A 19088-nucleotide genomic window follows, 5' to 3' on the forward strand; every position below is an offset into this window, starting at 1 on the left:
ATGTAGCATTTCCATGCTTCATTTCCCACTTGTAGGCCATTAGTGTAGCCTAGCTTCCATTGTTTGAGTTATTACCGAAGTAAGAACCTCAAGCGGTATATGATACCAAGGAAGTTTGATTGTTAGGTCACTACTCTTTAAACATAAACTTATAGGTAGAACCGGAATCGTAAATTCCTTTCATTTGTTCCTTTGTTTTCCTATTTCTTGTACCCTTTCTTATAGTCTTAAGAATTGAATTCTATAGTGTTGACTTTTATACTTTGTTAGACATGTCCGATGTCATTCCAACAGAGTTCTTACCATTTTATTTATGTTGAATATTCTGTTTCAACTAGATGATCTTACCAGAAGCTTCTAAAGTTCTCTAAGCATCAATCTATTCGAATGTCTAGGGACTAGACTCATTCGAGAATTAAATGGACAAAGATATTAGGTTGTTAACCATTGGTAAAGCTGAGTGTTTAAACTCAATGCTTTATGATCTCAAAACTACATTGTATTTTGAATTCACAAGCACCAATTGGTTTGCCATTCGATTTTGATATTCGAAAACAACCATAAAAGTCGCTAAAAGAAACGTACATTTTAAATTGCTCATTTTCTCTCATTTCCGTGAATCGTTCTTGGATTTACTACCAATCGAGGAAATTTACTGTTACCTTTCTAAAAGGATTTATTGCAGTGCAAGATATTTAATTATAAACAATAATTAAAACATACATTGAAGCATGCAAAGTCTAAACATTTATCATGAATAATAACTTGAAAATGAAAGCAATCATGCAATTTAAACAAGTCATTAGCATTTTATTCGAATTATGTGTTCCGGCAGGTGTGAATAAAATGATTCCAAGACCCTAAAACCATTGAAGAATTAAGAACAGTTTGTCGACTCAATTCTAAAACATTTTAGGTAAGCAAAAGCCTTTTGCTAATAGTCTAGAAACTACTCTTGGTTGATAGGTACGTCTAAGAACTTATTAGGTAAACCTATCGATTTTGCCACGACATAAAAGGACTCCTTACTTATATCGTTGAGTTTCACCAAAACTAACATGTACTCACAATTATTTGTGTACCTTGCCCCTTTAGGACCAATAAGTAACACCTCGCTGAGCGAAAACTATTACTAGATTGATGTAAAGGATATCCAAGCAAGTGTATATTTTGGCATGGCACCTTATAACTCCATTTTTAAGTTTGGAACTTAAGGCTCTTACTATGTTGGTTAGATTTTAAGTGAACTAAAATCCTTAATCATGCAACATAATCAAGCCATGATCTCATGCATTTTTTAGACATATTTAAAGCAATAAATAACTTAAAGCATGCATAAGATAAATGTGATCTAGTATGGCCCGACTTCATCTTGAAGCTTCAACTTCAAAGTCCGTCTTGAAAATCTCCGTGGGAGGCACCATTTTCTTCAAATAGGATAAGCTATAATTAAAACTAATTACAACTATTTGATGGTACGCAGACCATATTTGAATTGAAAAACAACTTTGGTACTTTAGACCAATTACATTCAAATTAATGGTACGCAGACCATATTTTCTATCCTATTTGGGCCATACTAGTCACTTCATAACCTGCAAAACAGTACATATACAATATATACCATTCACCCATTCATTATCATGAATGGCCCACATAGCTGGTTAGTAAAACACATTATGCATCACATAAACATTTGCAGCAATTAATCAAGGGCACCAATAATCTACAAATTATTCAGTCCTTATTAATTCTAATCAAGTTGTTTTAACCTTAAGGATTTGTAGACCTAATCAATAGTTTATGACTAAAAAGGGCTCCCACTTAAACCAATAAATTCATATGCTTTACCAATTTTAAACATAAAAATGTATTTCTAGTCTAACCGGAAACATACAAATTTAATTAAAATTTAAAGCTCATATAATTTATAATTGAATCCAAAAAGTTTAATTTAATTTCAGTCGTATTTAAATTAATTCATGATTTTAATTTTAGTAAAATAATTAGAATAAATAAAATCTATTATAATTACAATATTCAAAATTAAAATCCAAGAAAATAATTTAAATTATTAATTTTAAAATTAATTAAAATTACGTAAACTGAAAATTTCAAATTAGAATTTCAAAACGATCTAATCGCAACGCAACAATCCCACGCAACGCACGCCCATGGGCCACACGCACACAGCCATCGTTGGCCATGTGCGTGCAGCCCATGCGCTGCGTCGCATCGCTGCTGCTCACCATCGCAAGGCATCACGCGAGCTGGTGCTCGCTGCGCGCGCCAGCGCTCGATGCAACAAGCATGCTGCCGCAGCCCATCGCTGGGCGCAGCGCTCGTCGCACGTCGCAACAAGCAACCTGCTCGCCATCGCTGGGCGCAGCGCTCGTCGCACGTCGCAACAAGCACGCTGCACGCCATCGCTGGGCGCAGCGCTCGTCGCACGTCGCAACAAGCACGATGCACGCCATCGCTGGGCGCAGCACTCGTCGCACGCACACTAGCGCTCGCTGCGCGCGAGGCTCCGCATGCTTGCGCGAGGCAGTGCGCGCTGTGGCGCAGCACGCTTGCTGCCCACACGCGACTGTTGTGCCTTGCTCTCGCCCCTGCCCACACGCCCATTGCTCACAGCCCACGACACAAGGCAGGGCTGCTGCCTTGTGCTCGTGCACCATGCCCTTGCTCGCTGCATTCGTACCGCATGGGCGACGAGCTCCCTTGCTCGTCGTCGAATGCCCGCACTATACAACATCCCTTAAGGGTAACACGTAGCGTCCATTGCTTTGTGCGTGCAAGTTATATGAGCGAGTCGCATAAAAATTAAAATTTTATATTCAAAATTAATGACAAATTAATAAATAATATTAATTTCATAATTTTAGGGCGAAAAATCGAAAATTTATTATTTAATTGATTTTCGATTAACATGGATTCAAGTCTAGGTCATAAAAATTTAAAATTTAACATAAATTTACAATTTTTATGGTGGTTTTTAATCATAGGTATCTAATTAAATTATAACTAATTATGAAAATCAAATTAATTCTAAATTATTCCAATTTTCAACAAATTAATCATAATTACAAATTAGATTGCATAATTAACAAGACTAGGCATTCAAACTTGTTAAACATATACACTAGGTCAATCAAAAATTCAAGATTTATCAACAAGAATCGCAAATATTTAATTTAACATCTTAAATTTACGAAATTTTGCATTCGAAAAACTAAAACCTCCGAAAAGTCATAGTTAGGCTTCGAATTTGAGAATTCTGGGTTCCGACAATATCATCGTTTCCGGAGTATTCATTTCTTGCCTGTGACGATCTCAGCTCCCACTGAAACCAAGATCCGTCGATTCCGAATATCCATAGATGGAGTATTTAATGCCATTAAATACTTGATCTGTTTACGTACTATTTGTGTGACCCTACGGGTTCAGTCAAGAGTAAGCTGTGGATTAATATCATTAATTCCACTTGAACTGAAGCGGCCTCTAGCTAGGCATTCAGTTCACTTGATCTCACTGAATTATTAACTTGTTAATTAATACTGAACCGCATTTATTAGACTTAATATTATATGCATACTTGGACCAAGGGCACTATTTTCTTCAGTAAGAAACTTTTAGATCCCTCTTCCTTAATATATCCTTCTCCCTAATTCTCTCTCCTTCCCAAATTTTCCCGCCCAACAACCACCTCTCTGCTAAAACCCAACGCATTGAAGTCAAATCGAATCCTATGAGGACGGATAAATCAGGGTGATAGAGTTGAGGTTTTTGAGGATTATTGATCTCTTAATTTTGTTTGTATTCTTGACTGCTCATTTGAATGATTGAGCAACCTCCTTTTCTCATTTGAATGGTAATGATCTTCATGAGGTAGACAAGACGACGATGAATCGGAAGAAAATGACCATTGCTTAGAATTAATATGGACCACAAAAAAAGCTTTTCTTTTATCTTTAAATTTAATATAAATATTATATTTTAATGATTTTAATTGTTTTTATCATTAAATTCAAATACACAATTTCTTTTATGAAAATAGTTTTGTAATTTCTGAATTTCCCAAAACTAATTATTTGTATTTTGCAAATATGTAAAAAATAATAATTAGGGTAATTAAGATAATTAGCCAAATTTAATGAAGAATGGAGTTTGTAGATTTCTCTCTCCTCTGGCCAAGCCGTCGCCGGACCACTACGCGTGGATGGGCGCGGCAGGTAGGCACGACCATCGATCGGCGTCGTTCTGATGCGAGTTGTTGATTGCGTGGAAGAGGGGAGGAGTCAAGGGTGGATGCGATTCACTAGAGGAAAAATCGTCATGTGCTTCTCTTCAAGTGCGGCTCATTTAATAAATTGGCAGCACTTGAAAGCACAAAAAAAAATATTTTCACAAGTGCGGGCTAAATAAGAAAATTGGCAGCACTTGAGTTCAAGTGCGGGCTCAATAAGAAAATTGGCAGCACTTGAGTTCAAGTGCGGACTTTAAACTCAAGTGCGGGCTCATATTAAAATCGACCCGCACAAATTTCACCGCTTTTCTTTTTTTCATTTTCATTTCCTTTCTCCTCTCATTCCCCTTCTCTGCTTCTCTTGTTCCTGAGAACAACTGAACAAGTCCCCGCTGCTCTTCCCTCAAAAAAATAAAGTCCTCGCTGCTTTTCCTCTTCCTGCCGTGTCGTCGCTGCTCTTCCACTCCTCTTTCACGTCGCTCCTCCTTCCCCCACCGCCACTGAGCTCTACCTTCTTCCAGATGGAAGTAATTTAGGTTTTTTATTCAATTTTTCGGTTATTTTTTGCGATTCGTGTTTCTGATATGTTGCTTTGCATTGAAAAAGTTCGATTTTAGTGCTTTTTTGGTGTAATTATTGTTAATTTCTCTTAGTTTTTGATTTTTTTTGTTTTTTTTTTTGCCACTGTAATCTATCCATTTTCCTTGGATTTCTCCCCTTTTTATTCATCCTCCTCCTTCCTACAATTCTCAATTGATAAATTTGGTGGTTTTTTCTGTATGAGTTCTTGATTATTCGGGGTTTGGATGAATTTATTTGCTGATTTTTTTTGCCATTAGTGTACTTAGTTGCACATGTGACATTTTAGCCTCCATGGTTAGCTATTTTATTAGGTTTAAGCATCAGGGTCGTTCTCATTTGGACTGTTTATGTTGTTTTTTGTGTCTGGTTGTTATTGAGATATCTAGCAATCATTGACATGGAGTAGTTGATGATCGGGATTCATTTCATGATTAGCCTTTAGAAAATTTTCCAGTAGTCATTTCTACATTCATCCATTCACCAATTTTATTGTTTCTACTTGCCTTGACCTTCACGATCTCAAGCGATTTTAACTTAGTTTTGGGACATAGATTATTCATGATTTGGCCAATTTCAGGTTCTAATCTGGCAATCTATATGATAATTTTCTTCTATCATTTAAGGGTGGGGAATAGTGGTGTCGTTCGTGGGACAATTTTTTGTCACTGTCATGTCATGGACTATAGTTACATCATATATAACTGTCCTGTAGGAGGCAAAACAAATGATGTAAAATCATTGAATTCATGAGTTAATTCGTTTGTCCACCCTCTTATTGTTTTGTCTCTAGCCTCTTTATCCTCCTACGGTTCCTACCGTGCTGCTTTCCCTTTCCTCCATCTCCTATTACCCTGTTGCTTTCCTTCTAAACCATTTTTTTGGTCTTGGTTATGGGTCAGCCTCTCTCTCCTCCTACAATGTAACCATTTTATCGTATCAATTTTTGTTTTTGGTTATTGGACATTATGGGTTGGGTTTTGAAGTCTATTTTCAGGTGGGATGGGATGGGTAGATATTTTTCTAATCTACAGTTCAAGAGGAGGGGCAGAGAACGACAACTGAAATAGCTTCGCTTAGGCCAGCCTTTACACATGAAGTTGTAGTGTGGCACAAGCTTAACCATCAATGTGACTACGGTGTTTATTCCTATTTTTTCTTTTGCTTTAATCAGTACGGATGGAAATCATTTAACTGTAAAGAATCTGGGGAATTACTGAACTAAAACAAGAATTTAATAAAAAAAATAGGAAAATAATTTTATTGAAGAGAGTTGTACACTTATACATAATCAGGTACTTTTTATCATTGGATGTGAATGAAGTTTCTCTTTTTAGGTTGCGTCCATGATTGACACATCATGTTTGATTGAATGGTTTAGTTGTTTGTAATCTCTGATGTGCTCCTTGTTGGACTCTTTTTGTTAGAATGCATGAGTGATTAAGTTAAAAAAAATGATAGGTCATTATAAAAATTAATGTTTTAGTATGCTTCTTGAACTTGGAAATGATACTGTTGGATGGGGGTAGCTGTAGCTCAATTTTTACACATAACTTATCACTGTAGCTCAAACTGACACCCCAACCAATGTATATGTTACAAACTTAAATTGTTTCTTATTACTAAAGCAGCTAATAATTTTATAGGCATCCCGAAGGAAACTCCCAGAGAAGGAAGGTCGAAGGCTTTTTCAACAACTAATTGACTGTGTGAGTTATTGTCATGACAGGGTGTCTTTCACCGAGACCTTAAGGTTAGATACTAGCTAAACAATCACAATGGTGCAATTGATGTTATTGCAATTTACTCTTCTCTTGTGAGTTGTGATTAGAAGTTTCATCTGTATTTATTTAACTTTCAACTATGACGGTTTTTGTTGGAGCATATGCTTGAGTATGACATTGCTATTATATTGGTCTTCTGACATTTTCTTCTCAAATTTGCAGCTAAAGAATATCCTTGTAGACAGAAAAGGAAACATAAAAGTATCCGACTTTGGCCTTAGTGCATTACCCCAGCATTTCGGGGTAAGTAGAAAATACTAGAGAAAAAGTCTGATTGGCTTTTCCTCTCAAGTGCTGTCTTAACATAAGATAAGATTCAGTCTCATTCAACTGATCTGAAGGAAGGAATTTTTATAGTTTATTCCATCAAGGGAATTTCCAGTGATGCACAGCTTATATAAAAATTAAGCAACTCTTTTTTTGTTCCTGCATATATTTATACCCCCTGCATATATTTTCTTGAGTCTATTTGTGTCCCATTCGCTGCTTTCCTCAAATCTAAACATGGGTATTGTTCTTTAAAGGATTTGTTTATATTTTGTACCTTGTATTATTATGTCGTCACCTTTGATCCTTTAAGAAACTTTGTGCGACTATATCAACGTTGTTGCTGTGTGAATCCAATGTTGTTACTTTAGTACAACAATATTACAATAGTATTTATCTTAGATATTTTATCCTTCTAAGCTTCCTATATTCAAAAGCATTTCGGGACAATTGGCTTTGGAGAGTTTAACCTGCTTAACCAAGCATCTTTTTGTTAGTGTTTAATCCATAAGCCTATTTCTTAATTTCCCTTCGCCTCTGTGGTTTGTTCTTTGGTTCGTCAGGTTCTTCTTTCTTTCTTGTACTTATTTGTCTTCTTTTATGTAACCCTCTTTTTATAAGCAACTCTTATCATATTTTGACATTTCTACTTATATGTTAAAAAAAATTTCATTTTTAGAATTGGTATCCTCGAAGTCAAATTGTTTTACTGTTCCCAGAATGATATGCAGTCTAGTGCTTTACTTGGAGCCATCGTCCTTCCCTCTCTGAAAAAAGAAGGGAACTTTTTTTAAAGATGGAGTTGACTCATGTTACAAAGGAGTGAGTGATGCTGATAGGTTAAAATCAGGATCCCTGTCAAATCATTGGCTCCGTTTTATTGTTCTACCATCTATAATAGTTGCAATCTCTTAGCTTATGCGCATTACAAGTTAGCTGTAAAATTCAACTAACCAAATAAATCTTTGTACTTAGAACCTTGTAGTTGTAGCTCATTTGTAATGATCAGTGTGGACAAATCTCTGAAAAAAAGACTTCTCTTGATGTGAAGGGCAGGCGATACCAGCAGGTCTTACTTAGTTACATTGAGTAGAATAGTAGATATTGGTTCTGTTCTATACGGAACAGATATTTTGTTCACTTCCCTTCCCTTAACAAGAGAAGTGGTGTGGTAATACAGACAGCAGGAGATTATTTTGACTTGGTAAAAGCTTGTAACATCAGACTATCAGAGCAGAGATGAGGGAGTTTATCTAGGTCTATATTAGTACATAAAGTGCAAGACAATATCATGTTCTGTTCTGGTACTTGGATATTATAACCTTTGGGGGGTTTTTGAGGTTTTAGATGACCCACAAATGTCACAAAGAGTCAAAGCTCTGTAAACGAGATTTAAGTGTGAATTAAAGTGCTTTGAGGCTAGTCATGGATAATTTTCTAATTAGTCCTTAATCTTATGTTAGTCTTGTACCTTTATAATTGGTGCTATTTCTTACGAAGTAACAAATAAGGTCTCTAAAATTGTGTCAAGTTTCATTAAAAATATATTTAAGCTTTGTGTTAGGAGCTAAGGTAATCTTAACATCCACTCTTTTATGGATTACACTTAAATTTCCATTAAAGTAACCAAGGTATTCTGTTTTAACCAAAGAGCTAGGAATCAAGCTGTGGTTTTCGAACCTGTAAACTTCCCAGTAGGTTTGTACTATTGCTGCTGTTGTTTCTTTTTAAGTACTGCTTCACATTGAATGTTGTCTTGCAATATCTAGTTTGATGTGTTTATACTTTATAGTGCAATAGCTAGTTTGGAGTTTGTTATTGCAACAAGCCAGTGCTCAGTGGCTATTGTTAAGCTTCAAAAGGTCCTTAGGGATTGGACAGCAAGTGACATTGGAACAACAGGCCAGTGCCAGTGCTCAGTGGCTATTGTTAAGCTTCCCGTCCAGTTTTTTTTTGGCAGAATGTTCTCATCTAGTATGAAGAAAGGGATTGGACAGCAAGTGACATTGGAACAACTTTCTGAAGGTCTCGGTGAGCTGTCAGCCTACTTTTCTGTAAGGCTCAATACTCGTACCCACTTCACAACTTGTTTGACACTTCTGATATGTACATATTTTGGTGTATTGTTTAGCTTTTCGTTTGTGCGTACTCAGTATCCCAGGGTTGAGACGGTAATCAAGATGATGGCATGATCAGGTAGCTTTACGCAACAAGTTAACCTTTCATTCTTTCCTGCAATATAATAATGGCTTTTGTTATCAATTTATTATGCAACTGTATGATATCAAAATGATTAAAGCTATATTTGGATGCCACTTTCTTGATTTTTTTGCAACCTGTTATCTAGAGAACTATTAGTAGACTTATTTTCAGAATTCTGGAAACCAGAAACCACATCACATAAATATATCCAGGTAAAGAAACATACCAACTGTTCTTATACTCAGTAATTCTTAAAATTGAGTCGACCGAAATTAGCCATTTTAGTCAAAACGTGACCGATAATGAACTAACGAAGCTTAAATGTGCATAAGTTCACCAAAATGGTGAGAATGAGTCTTTTAAACATAAAAATAAGTATATTAAACATGGAAATACTTTAAAATACTCATTTAAGTTCATAAGTTGAAAGTTAGGACCGAAATTAGCCATTTTAGTCAAAACGTACGTGACCGATAATGAACTAACGATGCTTAAATGTGCACAACTTCACAAAATGGGTGAGAGTGAGCATTTGAAACATAAAACTAAGTGTATTAAACATGGAAAGACTTTAAAATACTCATTTAAGTTCATTAGATGAAAGTTGGGACCGAAATTAGCCATTTTAGTCAAAACGTGACCGATAATGAACCAACGAAGCTTAAATGTGCATAACTTCACCAAAATGGTGAGAATGAGTCTTTGAAACATAAAACTAAGTGTATCAAACATGGAAAAACTTTAAAATACTCATATAAGTTCATTAGTCGAAAGTTGGGACCGAAATTAACCATTTTAGTCAAAATGTGGCCAATAATGATCAAATGAGTCTTAAATGTGCATAACTTCACCAAAATGGGTGAGAATTAGTATTTGAAATATAAAACTAAGTGTATCAAACATGTAAAGACTTTAAAATACTTATTTAAGTTCATTATTTGAAAGTTGGGATCGAAATTAGCCATTTTAGTCAAAATGTGACCGATAATGAACTAACGAGGCTTAAATGTGCATAACTTCACCAAAATGGTGAGAATGAGTCTTTGAAACATAAAACTAAGTGTATTAAACATGGAAAGACTTTAAAATACTCATTTAATTCATTAGTTGAAAGTTGGGACCGAAATTAGCCATTTTAGTCAAAATGTGACCGATAATGAACTAACGAGACTTAAATGTGCATAACTTCACCAAAATGGGTGAGAATGAGTCTTTGAAAAATAAAACTAAGTTTATTAAACATGGAAGGACTTTAAAATATTTATTTGTTCATTAGATGAAAGTTGAGACCGAAATTAACCAATTTTATTATTATACGGTTCATTATTTCTTTGTTATGAACAAATTAAGTCTTAATTTATTGTACGATTTAATATTTATAATATAACTAAAGTGTATATATATTTTTTGATGGTCGATCTTTTTAAGGTATTCAATAATTCGAGGGAGCAGCCTTTCACCTTTGAGGAGATAGATGAAGTTCGAGAAATGTTGGCAAAATTCATTACCAGTGATTGTCTTTGATATTTTCTTGTACCGAATCTTAAATTATGGATGCTAGCTAGTTTTTCATATGATTGTAATGTAATCGACTTTTATATTTACAATTATATACTATTTAATTTAATTATCTATATAATTGGATACTTTTTATATGACGTATGGAGGTTAATCAGTGGCGTGGTCCAATTGTAATATGTAGCAGGGAAATTGGTTATACAACAAATCTAGATCAAGTGCGGCTCATTTATAGGCCAAGTGCGGCTCATTTTTATGCTTGTGCTGCCCATTTCTATGTCAAGTGCGAGCTCATTTTCAAATTTGGCAGCACCAAATATGCCAAGTGCGGGCTTATTTTTAATATTGGCAGCACCAAATATGTCAAGTGCGGGCTCATTTTCAAAATTGGCAGCACCAAAAATATCAAGTGCGGGCTCATATTCTAAAATTGGCAGCACAAAATATGTCAAGTGCGGGCTCATTTTCCAAATTGGCAGCACTTGAAACATCAAGTGCTGCCAATATTTTGGCAGCACTTGAGAAACATCAAGTGCGGGCAGGCCATGTGCTGCACATGTAAAAGCCCGCACTAAACCCCTTAAAATGAGCCCGCACTTGAGGTTTTTTCCTTTAGTGATTGTGGTGAAGTGGAGGTGGCTGTGAATGGGAGTGAGCAGCGACGGGGGAGGGGTGCGACGGGAAGGGGATGCGACGGGAGAGGGGGGTGCAACGGGAAGGGGGCGGGAAGGGGATGCGACGGCGGAGGGGGGGGGGGTGCAACGTGGGGGGCTGCGACGGGGGAGGGGTTGCAACGGGGAGGGGCGACGACGGGGGAGAGGGGTGCACCGGGGGGGCTGCGACGGGGGAGGGGGGTGCAACGTGGGGTGGGCTGCGACGGGAAGGGGGCGGCGACGGGAGTGGCTGGAAACCCTAATCGGGCTGGGCTAAATTTAGCCCACAGGTTTTTAAAGTCTCCTAGTATTATTATTAGCATATAATAAAAATCTGCAACTAATTACACAAAAATGATTATGCCTTGGTGGTTATAAACATGCTAAGTTTTTATGATTGTCCCCCTAGGTCTAGGGTTCAAACCTTGATGGAGCCAATTTTTTTTAACTAATTTTTTTTTATATTCATTTAATAAATTATTAAACCTTTATGCGTTATCTTATTTAAATAAACAAAAAAACCTTGCACATGCAGAGAATAACTTGAAAAGTGAATCACTCGCAAGATTAATCTATAAAAATGTATACTATAATCTATTTGTTATTTGACAATATATTTGTCAATAAATTATATAAAAACTTATTATTTATATCATTCGCGAGATTCATTTTATTTTTCGTAATTTATTTTCATTTTAATTTTCATTTATAGCTTAATAAATAAAAAACATTGTTGTTGATTTTTGTGATGGTAAATATCCGTCTATATTGTTGGTAGTTACCTTAAACTATTTTCAGAACTAACTATGGAAAATATTGTTGAAAATATGTTATGGTAATTGTCCGTCTATATTGTTGATAGTTATCTTAAAATATTTTTAGAACTAAGTATTAACCATTTTCTTATGGATGTGCGTTACCATTCTTATGTTCTTATGGTTATTACCAACATAATCCATAGATAATATTCAAACACAATATAAATAGTATCCACCCTTATTTTCGTAAATTAGTTTTCATTTTAATTTTAATTTGTAGCTTAATTTGTTTAAGCTTTTAATTACATTATTTTTCTTATTTGTTTTTTAAATATAATTTATATACTTAATTATTATTTTTGTTGGTTTTAATGTAAATAAATGATATAATTACGATTTAAAAAGAAAAAAATCGTTAATTAAACTAATTAAGCTACAAAGTAATAAATAAAGGTGTCAACACACTATTCGTCATACGCACGTTATTGTTGGGTTATGTCATGGTAATTTCCATCTATGGTTTTTGGTTGTTACCTTAAAAAACTTATAGATCCTAATATTTCTTCATTTTTTTCTAGGATATTTCACTATACTTTTTTTACCTTTGTTTCTTATATTGTATCTTCATTAATTTAACTAACGATTTTTATTCTTTTTTAACTCGTAGTTATTTAACCAAGCTTGAGCAATTTTATGCTCAGTCATTTATCTTGGGTTATTAACTTTAAATAAAGAAAATTAATAGAAAATTGTTCTATGAATTCTAATTGTTTGGATAATTGTTTAAGGTAACTATGCTACCAACAATATAGATTGGATATTACCAACACAAAAAGCCAAGAACAAAGTCTCTGTTCGTGATTTTTAAGTTTTTCTAAAACACGACATAGATTAACATTGTTGTTGGCTTGTGTGTTGGTGGTGTCACATTATTATTTTTATTGGTTTTAATACATAATTAAATAATATAAATATGAGTAAAAGGAATAAAAACCGTTAATTAAACTAATGAAGCTATAAAATGAGAAACAAAGGTGATTTATTTTCTTTGTTTAAATCATTTTATTGTTGAATTATTTAAGATTCAAGATTCAATGGTTTGTTTGGTAAGTCCAACCTTATGTTCAATAATGATGTTTCAATTTCTATTCCATGTCTAACACTGCACATTTCATATCATATTCTAAATTTTTTGTAAATATGGTTTTCAAGGCTATATTATAGAACAAGAATCGGAACAATTACTTAGTGTTAATCGACTTTGCTAAAAATCAACGACCTTAAACTACCTTTATAAAAATTTATATATCCATTTAATTTAATGCAAGGTTTTTCAATATTTCAACATAAAAATTATTGGTAACTTTTAATTGTAACGATAACTTTAATTTCAATTTAAACACGGAACGCTTAAAAACGAATTCAAATGAAATGGGAAAAAACACTTATTTTGAAATACTTAGATCTAAAAAGTATTCATGGTAACAACTAACAAGATATATGGACATTACCAATATACTAGCCATCAAAAATATCAATTATATCTTGTTTTGGATAGTTCCATCTAAGTTGTTGGTAGTTACCTTGACTTACTGTGACAAAAAGTACACGCACGCACAATTGGCTGTTCCTCAAAATTTAAGTTCCCCAAATTCAATTATTTTGGCGGTTCTCCAAATTTCATCTCTCAATTTTGTTAAGAAAACCCAAAATTTTCTCTCTTCTCACAAAAAATTCCCAAAATTTTCTCTCTCCTAAAATTACCCAAAATTTTCTCTCTCCTAAAATTAACCAAAATTTTCTCTCTCCTAAAATTCCCAAAACATTTCTCTCTCAGTGGTAGTGTGGACGGCGGAAGGGTGGTTCGCGAAGAACGGTGGTTGGGTGGTTCGCGGAGAACGGTGGTTGGGTAGTCTCAGAGAACGGTGGTTGGGTGGTCTTGCAGAACGGTGGCTGGTGAGTTGTGCCGTGCGAACAGATCGAGATGTAGGGTGGTAGGGAGTTGCGAACAAAGATTGGGAGGCGCTGGTGGTTGCGAAGTAAAGCCGGCGGAAGTTGCGCTGGTGGTTAGGACGTGGTTGACCGTGAGGTGGTGGTTGGGACGTGGCTGACCGCGCGCTGGTGGTAGGGACGTGGCTGTGACGGCGGTAGTTCGTTGGTGGTGGTTGCGAAGATAGATGGCGGTAGTTCGCTGGTGGTGGTGGGACGGAAGGCAGAATACTGGGCGGGCAATTGAGGCCCGAACAACATTTTTTTTTGAGGTTCCCAAGTATAGGTTTGCTATATAACAAAAATCTGTAACTTATTACAGAAAAAATAATTGTGCCTTGGTGGTTTCAGAACTTCTAAAGTATTATTGACATTTAGGTTCGGGGTTCAAGCCTTGATGAAAACTTTCTTTTGAGATATTTTGGCGTTTATTTTTATACCCTCAAATATAAAAAGATAAAAGTTTATGCTCTAATATATCTATAATCTATTTGTTTAATTTCCATTTATAGATTAATTTGTTTAAGCTTTTAAGATAATTATTTAAAAGATTTTCATTTATATCACTCACGAGAATTTTTTTTTTGCGATGGAAAAACATAAAAAAACCTTTAATTTTAGATTAAGTCAATTGAAATATTCAAAATTGACAAAATAATTTACAACTTGGAGAGCATAAAATATATTGAAATTACCAAAACACGAACAAGGACTTTGTTCTTAACTTTGTGTGTTGGTAATGTCCATCTACATTGTTGGTAGTTACCTTAAACAATTTTTATATATAAATACTTCTTTTCTAGGATATTTTACTATACTTTTTATTCATTTTTACCTTTGTTTCATATTTTGTAGCTTCATTAGTTTAACTAACGATGTTAACAAATTATAGTAGACCCAAATTGAATTTTAAAAAACAAGCTCAAAGAAACTCATTCAACAACTATAATTTCGAATTTGAACACAGAAATACATTCAACAACTACACTTTTGAATTTTAATAAATAAATTGATTTTATAACTCTAATTTCGAATAAAAGAACTAGAAAAAGAATTAATTTCAAAACCGACAATTGTCGTCGTCTTCTTCCATTTTCGTAAATTAATTTTCATTTTAATTTTCATTTATAGCTTAATTTGTTTAAGCTTTTAAATACCTTTTTTTTCTTATTTGTTTTTTAAATATAGTTACGATTTAAAAAGAAAAAAATCGTTAATTAAACGAATTATTTGGATAATTGTTTAAGGTAACTACCAACAATAAAGGTTGGACATTACCAACAAACAAAGCCAAGAACAAAGTTTTTGTTCGTGATTTTTAAGATTTTCCAAAACACGATATAGATTAACATTGTTGTTGGCTTGTGCGTTGGCGGTGTCCATGTATATTGTTGGTAGTTATCTTAAATGATTCTGCCTTGATGGTTACAAACATGCTAAGTTTCTTTGTTTGTCCTGTAGGTCTAGGGTTCAAACCTCGATGAAGACAATTTTTGTTAACATTTTTTTTATATTCTTTTAATAAATTATTGACCTTTATGCGTTATCTTATTTCAATAAATAAAAAACCTTGCACATACAGGGAATAACTTGAAAAGTGAGTCACTCGCAAGATTAATCTATAAAATTTATATTATAATATATTTGTTATTTGACAATATATTTGTCAATAGATTATATAAAAAATTATTATTTATATCATTCACGAGATTAATTTTATTTTTCGTAATTTATTTTCAGTATAATTTTCATTTTAATTTTCATTTATAGCTTAGTAAATAAAAAACATTGTTGTTGATTTTTGCGATGGTAAATGTCCATCTATATTGTTGGTAACTACCTTAAACTATTTTTAGAACTAAGTATTGACAATATTGTTGAAAATATGTTATGGTAATTGTCCGTCTATATTGTTGGTAGTTACCTTAACCTATTTTTAGAACTAAGAACCATTTTTTTATTTTTTACATTTACTTGACATAACCATATTTTTTTTTTTTTTTTTTTTGTGTTTTTATTTTTGACATTAACTTATATCTTCCAAAATAAAAAGATAAATCTTATGGAATTAATATTATTTTTATTGGTTTTAATACATAATTAAATAATATAAATATGAGTTAAAAAGAATAAAAACCATTAATTAAATTAATGAAGCTATAAAATAAGAAACAAAGGTTATTTATTTTCTTTGTTTAAATCATTTTATAGTTGAATTATTTAAGATTCAAGATTCAATGGTTTGTTTGGTCATGTCCAACCTTATGTTCAATAATGATGTTTCAATTTCTATTTCATGTCTAATACTGCACATTTCATATCATATTCTAACTTTTTTTGTAAATATGGGTTTTCAAGGCTATATTATAGAACAAGAATCAGAATAATTACTTAGTTTTAATCGACTTTGCTAAAAATCAAGACCTTAAACTACCTTTATAAAAAATTATATATCCATTTAATTAATGCAAGGTTTTTCAATATTTCGACTTGCTAAATTTTTATAGTAACGAGAACTTTAATGTCAATTTAAACACGGAACGCATAAAAACGAATTCAAACGAATTGTTCACGGGTGTTAATGAGTTGATAATGAAGTTGTTCGAGCTTTATTCAATTACAACAATCGGATTTGTTCAAGATTGTACGTTTATTAACTTAACAAACGAGTTTGGATGAGTTTTGACCGAGCTTGTTTGCGAGTAGTTCGCGAAAGTATCGGCTCATTTTCTCCCCTATTGTGAACCATTTAAAATGGAAATAATAGCTTCCATGGCTTCATTATTTTTTCAAGATTGTACGTTTATTAACTTAACAAACAAGTTTGGATGAGTTTTGGCCGAGCTTGTTTGCGAGTGGTTCGCGGAAGTATCGGCTCATTTTCTCCACTATTGTGAACAATTTGAAATGGAAATCATATATTGATTTTCCATATTAATTGAAAACAAATGGGGAAAAAACACCTATTTTGAAATAATTAGATCTAAAAAGTAATCTTGGTAACTACTAACAACATATATGGACATTACCAACATACTAGCCAACAACAATGTCAATTATATCTTGTTTTGGATAGTTTCCATCTATGTTGTTGGTAGTTACCTTAACTTACTAGGACAAAAAGTATACGCACTACAATTGGCGGTTCAACAAATTTAAGTTCCTCAAATTCAAGTATTTTGGCGGTTCTCCAAATTTTCATCTCCAATTTTTGTAAAAAACGCAAAATTTTCTCTCCTCACAAATGTTTTTTAAAATTTTATCTCTCCTAAAATTCCCCAAATCTCTCTCTATTTTAAAATTCTCCAAAATTTTCTCTCTCCTAAAATTTCCCAAAATTTTCTCTCTCCTAAAGGTTTATAATTTCTCAAATTATTTTTTTGAAACAAATTTATATTTTTAATTTACAATTTCAATTCATTATGGTGTCTATGCTGGAGTTCACTACAAAATTTCTTTGAGTTTGCATGGTTGGAGATTCATTTTGGTTGTCCCAAAATTTAGAACTAAGTATTGCAAATTTATTGTGTTTTTGTTTTAGATCTATAAATAAAAGTTGCAGACTTGTAGTGTGTGGCGTTTTTGTTATTTTTTTGGGAGTTTACAACTATTCCATGAAACCTTGAAGCCATGGAAGCTACTGCCTACTGGGAGTATGAAAGAGAAGATGATGAACAGTGCGTTAAAATAGAAAAAGACGATGAGTTTTATTGATTTAAAAATTAATTATAAAACGGTGGTCATTACCAAACATGAGGCTTGACATTACTAAACAAACCATAATTATAGTGAAGATTGGAACTGACCATACATAATATTGGACATGACCAAACCTATAAAGTTTCAGAAAAATTGACAAATAATTTACAACTTGGTAATCAAAAAATATAATGAAATTACCAAAACACATACAAGGACTTTGTTCTTAGCTTTGTATGTTGGTAATGTCCATCTACATTGTTGGTAGTTACCTTAAACAATTTTTAAATATAAATACTTCTTAAAATTTCTAGGATATTTTACTATACTTTTTATTAAAAATTCTAAGATAGTCATCATAAAAATGACCATGGTAGGGAATTAATATGGTCCACACAAATTGATTTTTATTTTACCTTTTTTTATTCGCCTTTTGTCTTTATTTTTTTATCCATAAATCAGTTATGATTTTTATGTAACTAGTTTTTACCCCGTGCGATGCACGGGTTTTTTAATTTAAAAATTCGGGTACATCATTTATGTAATATAAAGCAGGATACACAAATTTTGAAACAATAAAATGTGAAACATTTGGAGTATTATGAAATTAAATTTAGAATGTCAAACAAATAAAATTCTTTTTGAAATAAAATGAATATCTAATTATTTAAGGAGGAGAGTGAAAAGGATGAATATAAATGATGATTTAACAAAAAATAAAATAATATAAAAGAGATGACACGTGGCAGTGATGACACATGGCATCACTTCATGCAAACATTGTGTTTTAAAATATTAGAATAGATATGAAAAATCAATTTCTTTATTTTTGTTAAAATCAAAAAATAATTTCCAAAATATGTTAATACGTAATTAGACTAAGTAAAAATTTGGATATTATTAATTTTCTCTCTCCTCTGCCAAACTACTCACAGGAGCTCCTCACCGGACCACCATGCCAACCATGTTTTTCCTCTCTCCTCTTCCCATCCAACACGTCGGGCATCAAGGAGTACTTCGATGGCGCGCGATCTAGTCGGTGGTTTGTGGTCGTCGCTAGGAGTTTGCAGCTGGTCGGTGGCCTTCGTTCAACGTCGTCGTTGTTGGAAGTTCGTAGGTCGTTGAGCGCCATCGTTGCTGGAAGCTCGCTAGTCGGTGACCATCGTTACAATATTTCTGGAAGTTCGCAGGCCGGTGTCGTGCGCAGGCTGGGGCTGGAACATCTGGTGTGCCGTCGCTGCTGGTGCGCCGTCGTTGGTTGGGAAGAAATCCTAACGGGTCGGGCTGGGAATCTAAGCCCAAAGATAACCTTTTAAAAAAATAACTTTACAGAAAAATGAAATATAATGAAAATCTGCATTAAAGTACATAAAGTGTATTATGTGTTGGT

The 19088-nt window shown here is 33.6% G+C and overlaps 1 protein-coding gene across 7 annotated transcripts; it reads left to right on the top strand.

Moving 5' to 3' along the window:
- The first annotated feature begins 4532 nt into the window (after window positions 1-4532).
- On the top strand, window positions 4533-10739 carry LOC110802633 (uncharacterized). 7 transcript variants are annotated; one of them, XR_002537261.2, is made up of 6 exons: window positions 4548-4785; window positions 6475-6581; window positions 6775-6855; window positions 8672-8933; window positions 9011-9075; window positions 10510-10739. XR_002537261.2 is itself a non-coding variant. In XM_056842540.1 (5 exons), the coding sequence occupies exons 1-4, from the start codon at window positions 4771-4773 to the stop codon at window positions 9052-9054; spliced, it is 390 nt and encodes a 129-aa protein (XP_056698518.1). In that variant the 5' UTR covers window positions 4535-4770; the 3' UTR covers window positions 9055-9075; window positions 10510-10739. The 7 variants fall into 7 exon arrangements, 3 of the variants coding, with proteins under 3 accessions (XP_056698518.1, XP_056698517.1, XP_056698516.1); XR_008932244.1 differs by having other exon boundaries at window positions 4533-4776; window positions 6775-8910; XR_008932245.1 differs by having other exon boundaries at window positions 4535-4785; window positions 6775-8904.
- The last annotated feature ends 8349 nt before the right edge of the window (window positions 10740-19088 follow it).

The sequence above is a fragment of the Spinacia oleracea genome, chromosome 4 (genome assembly GCF_020520425.1).
Source record: "Spinacia oleracea cultivar Varoflay chromosome 4, BTI_SOV_V1, whole genome shotgun sequence".
Taxonomy (NCBI): domain Eukaryota; kingdom Viridiplantae; phylum Streptophyta; class Magnoliopsida; order Caryophyllales; family Amaranthaceae; genus Spinacia; species Spinacia oleracea.

Coding starts and splice junctions, on each gene's coding strand:
- LOC110802633 (XM_056842538.1), top strand. Junction 6,582..8,671: donor TCTTTCACCGAGACCTTAAG/GTTAGATACTAG, acceptor TATACTTTATAG/TGCAATAGCTAGTTTGGAGT. Junction 8,934..9,010: donor AGCTGTCAGCCTACTTTTCT/GTAAGGCTCAAT, acceptor TGTATTGTTTAG/CTTTTCGTTTGTGCGTACTC.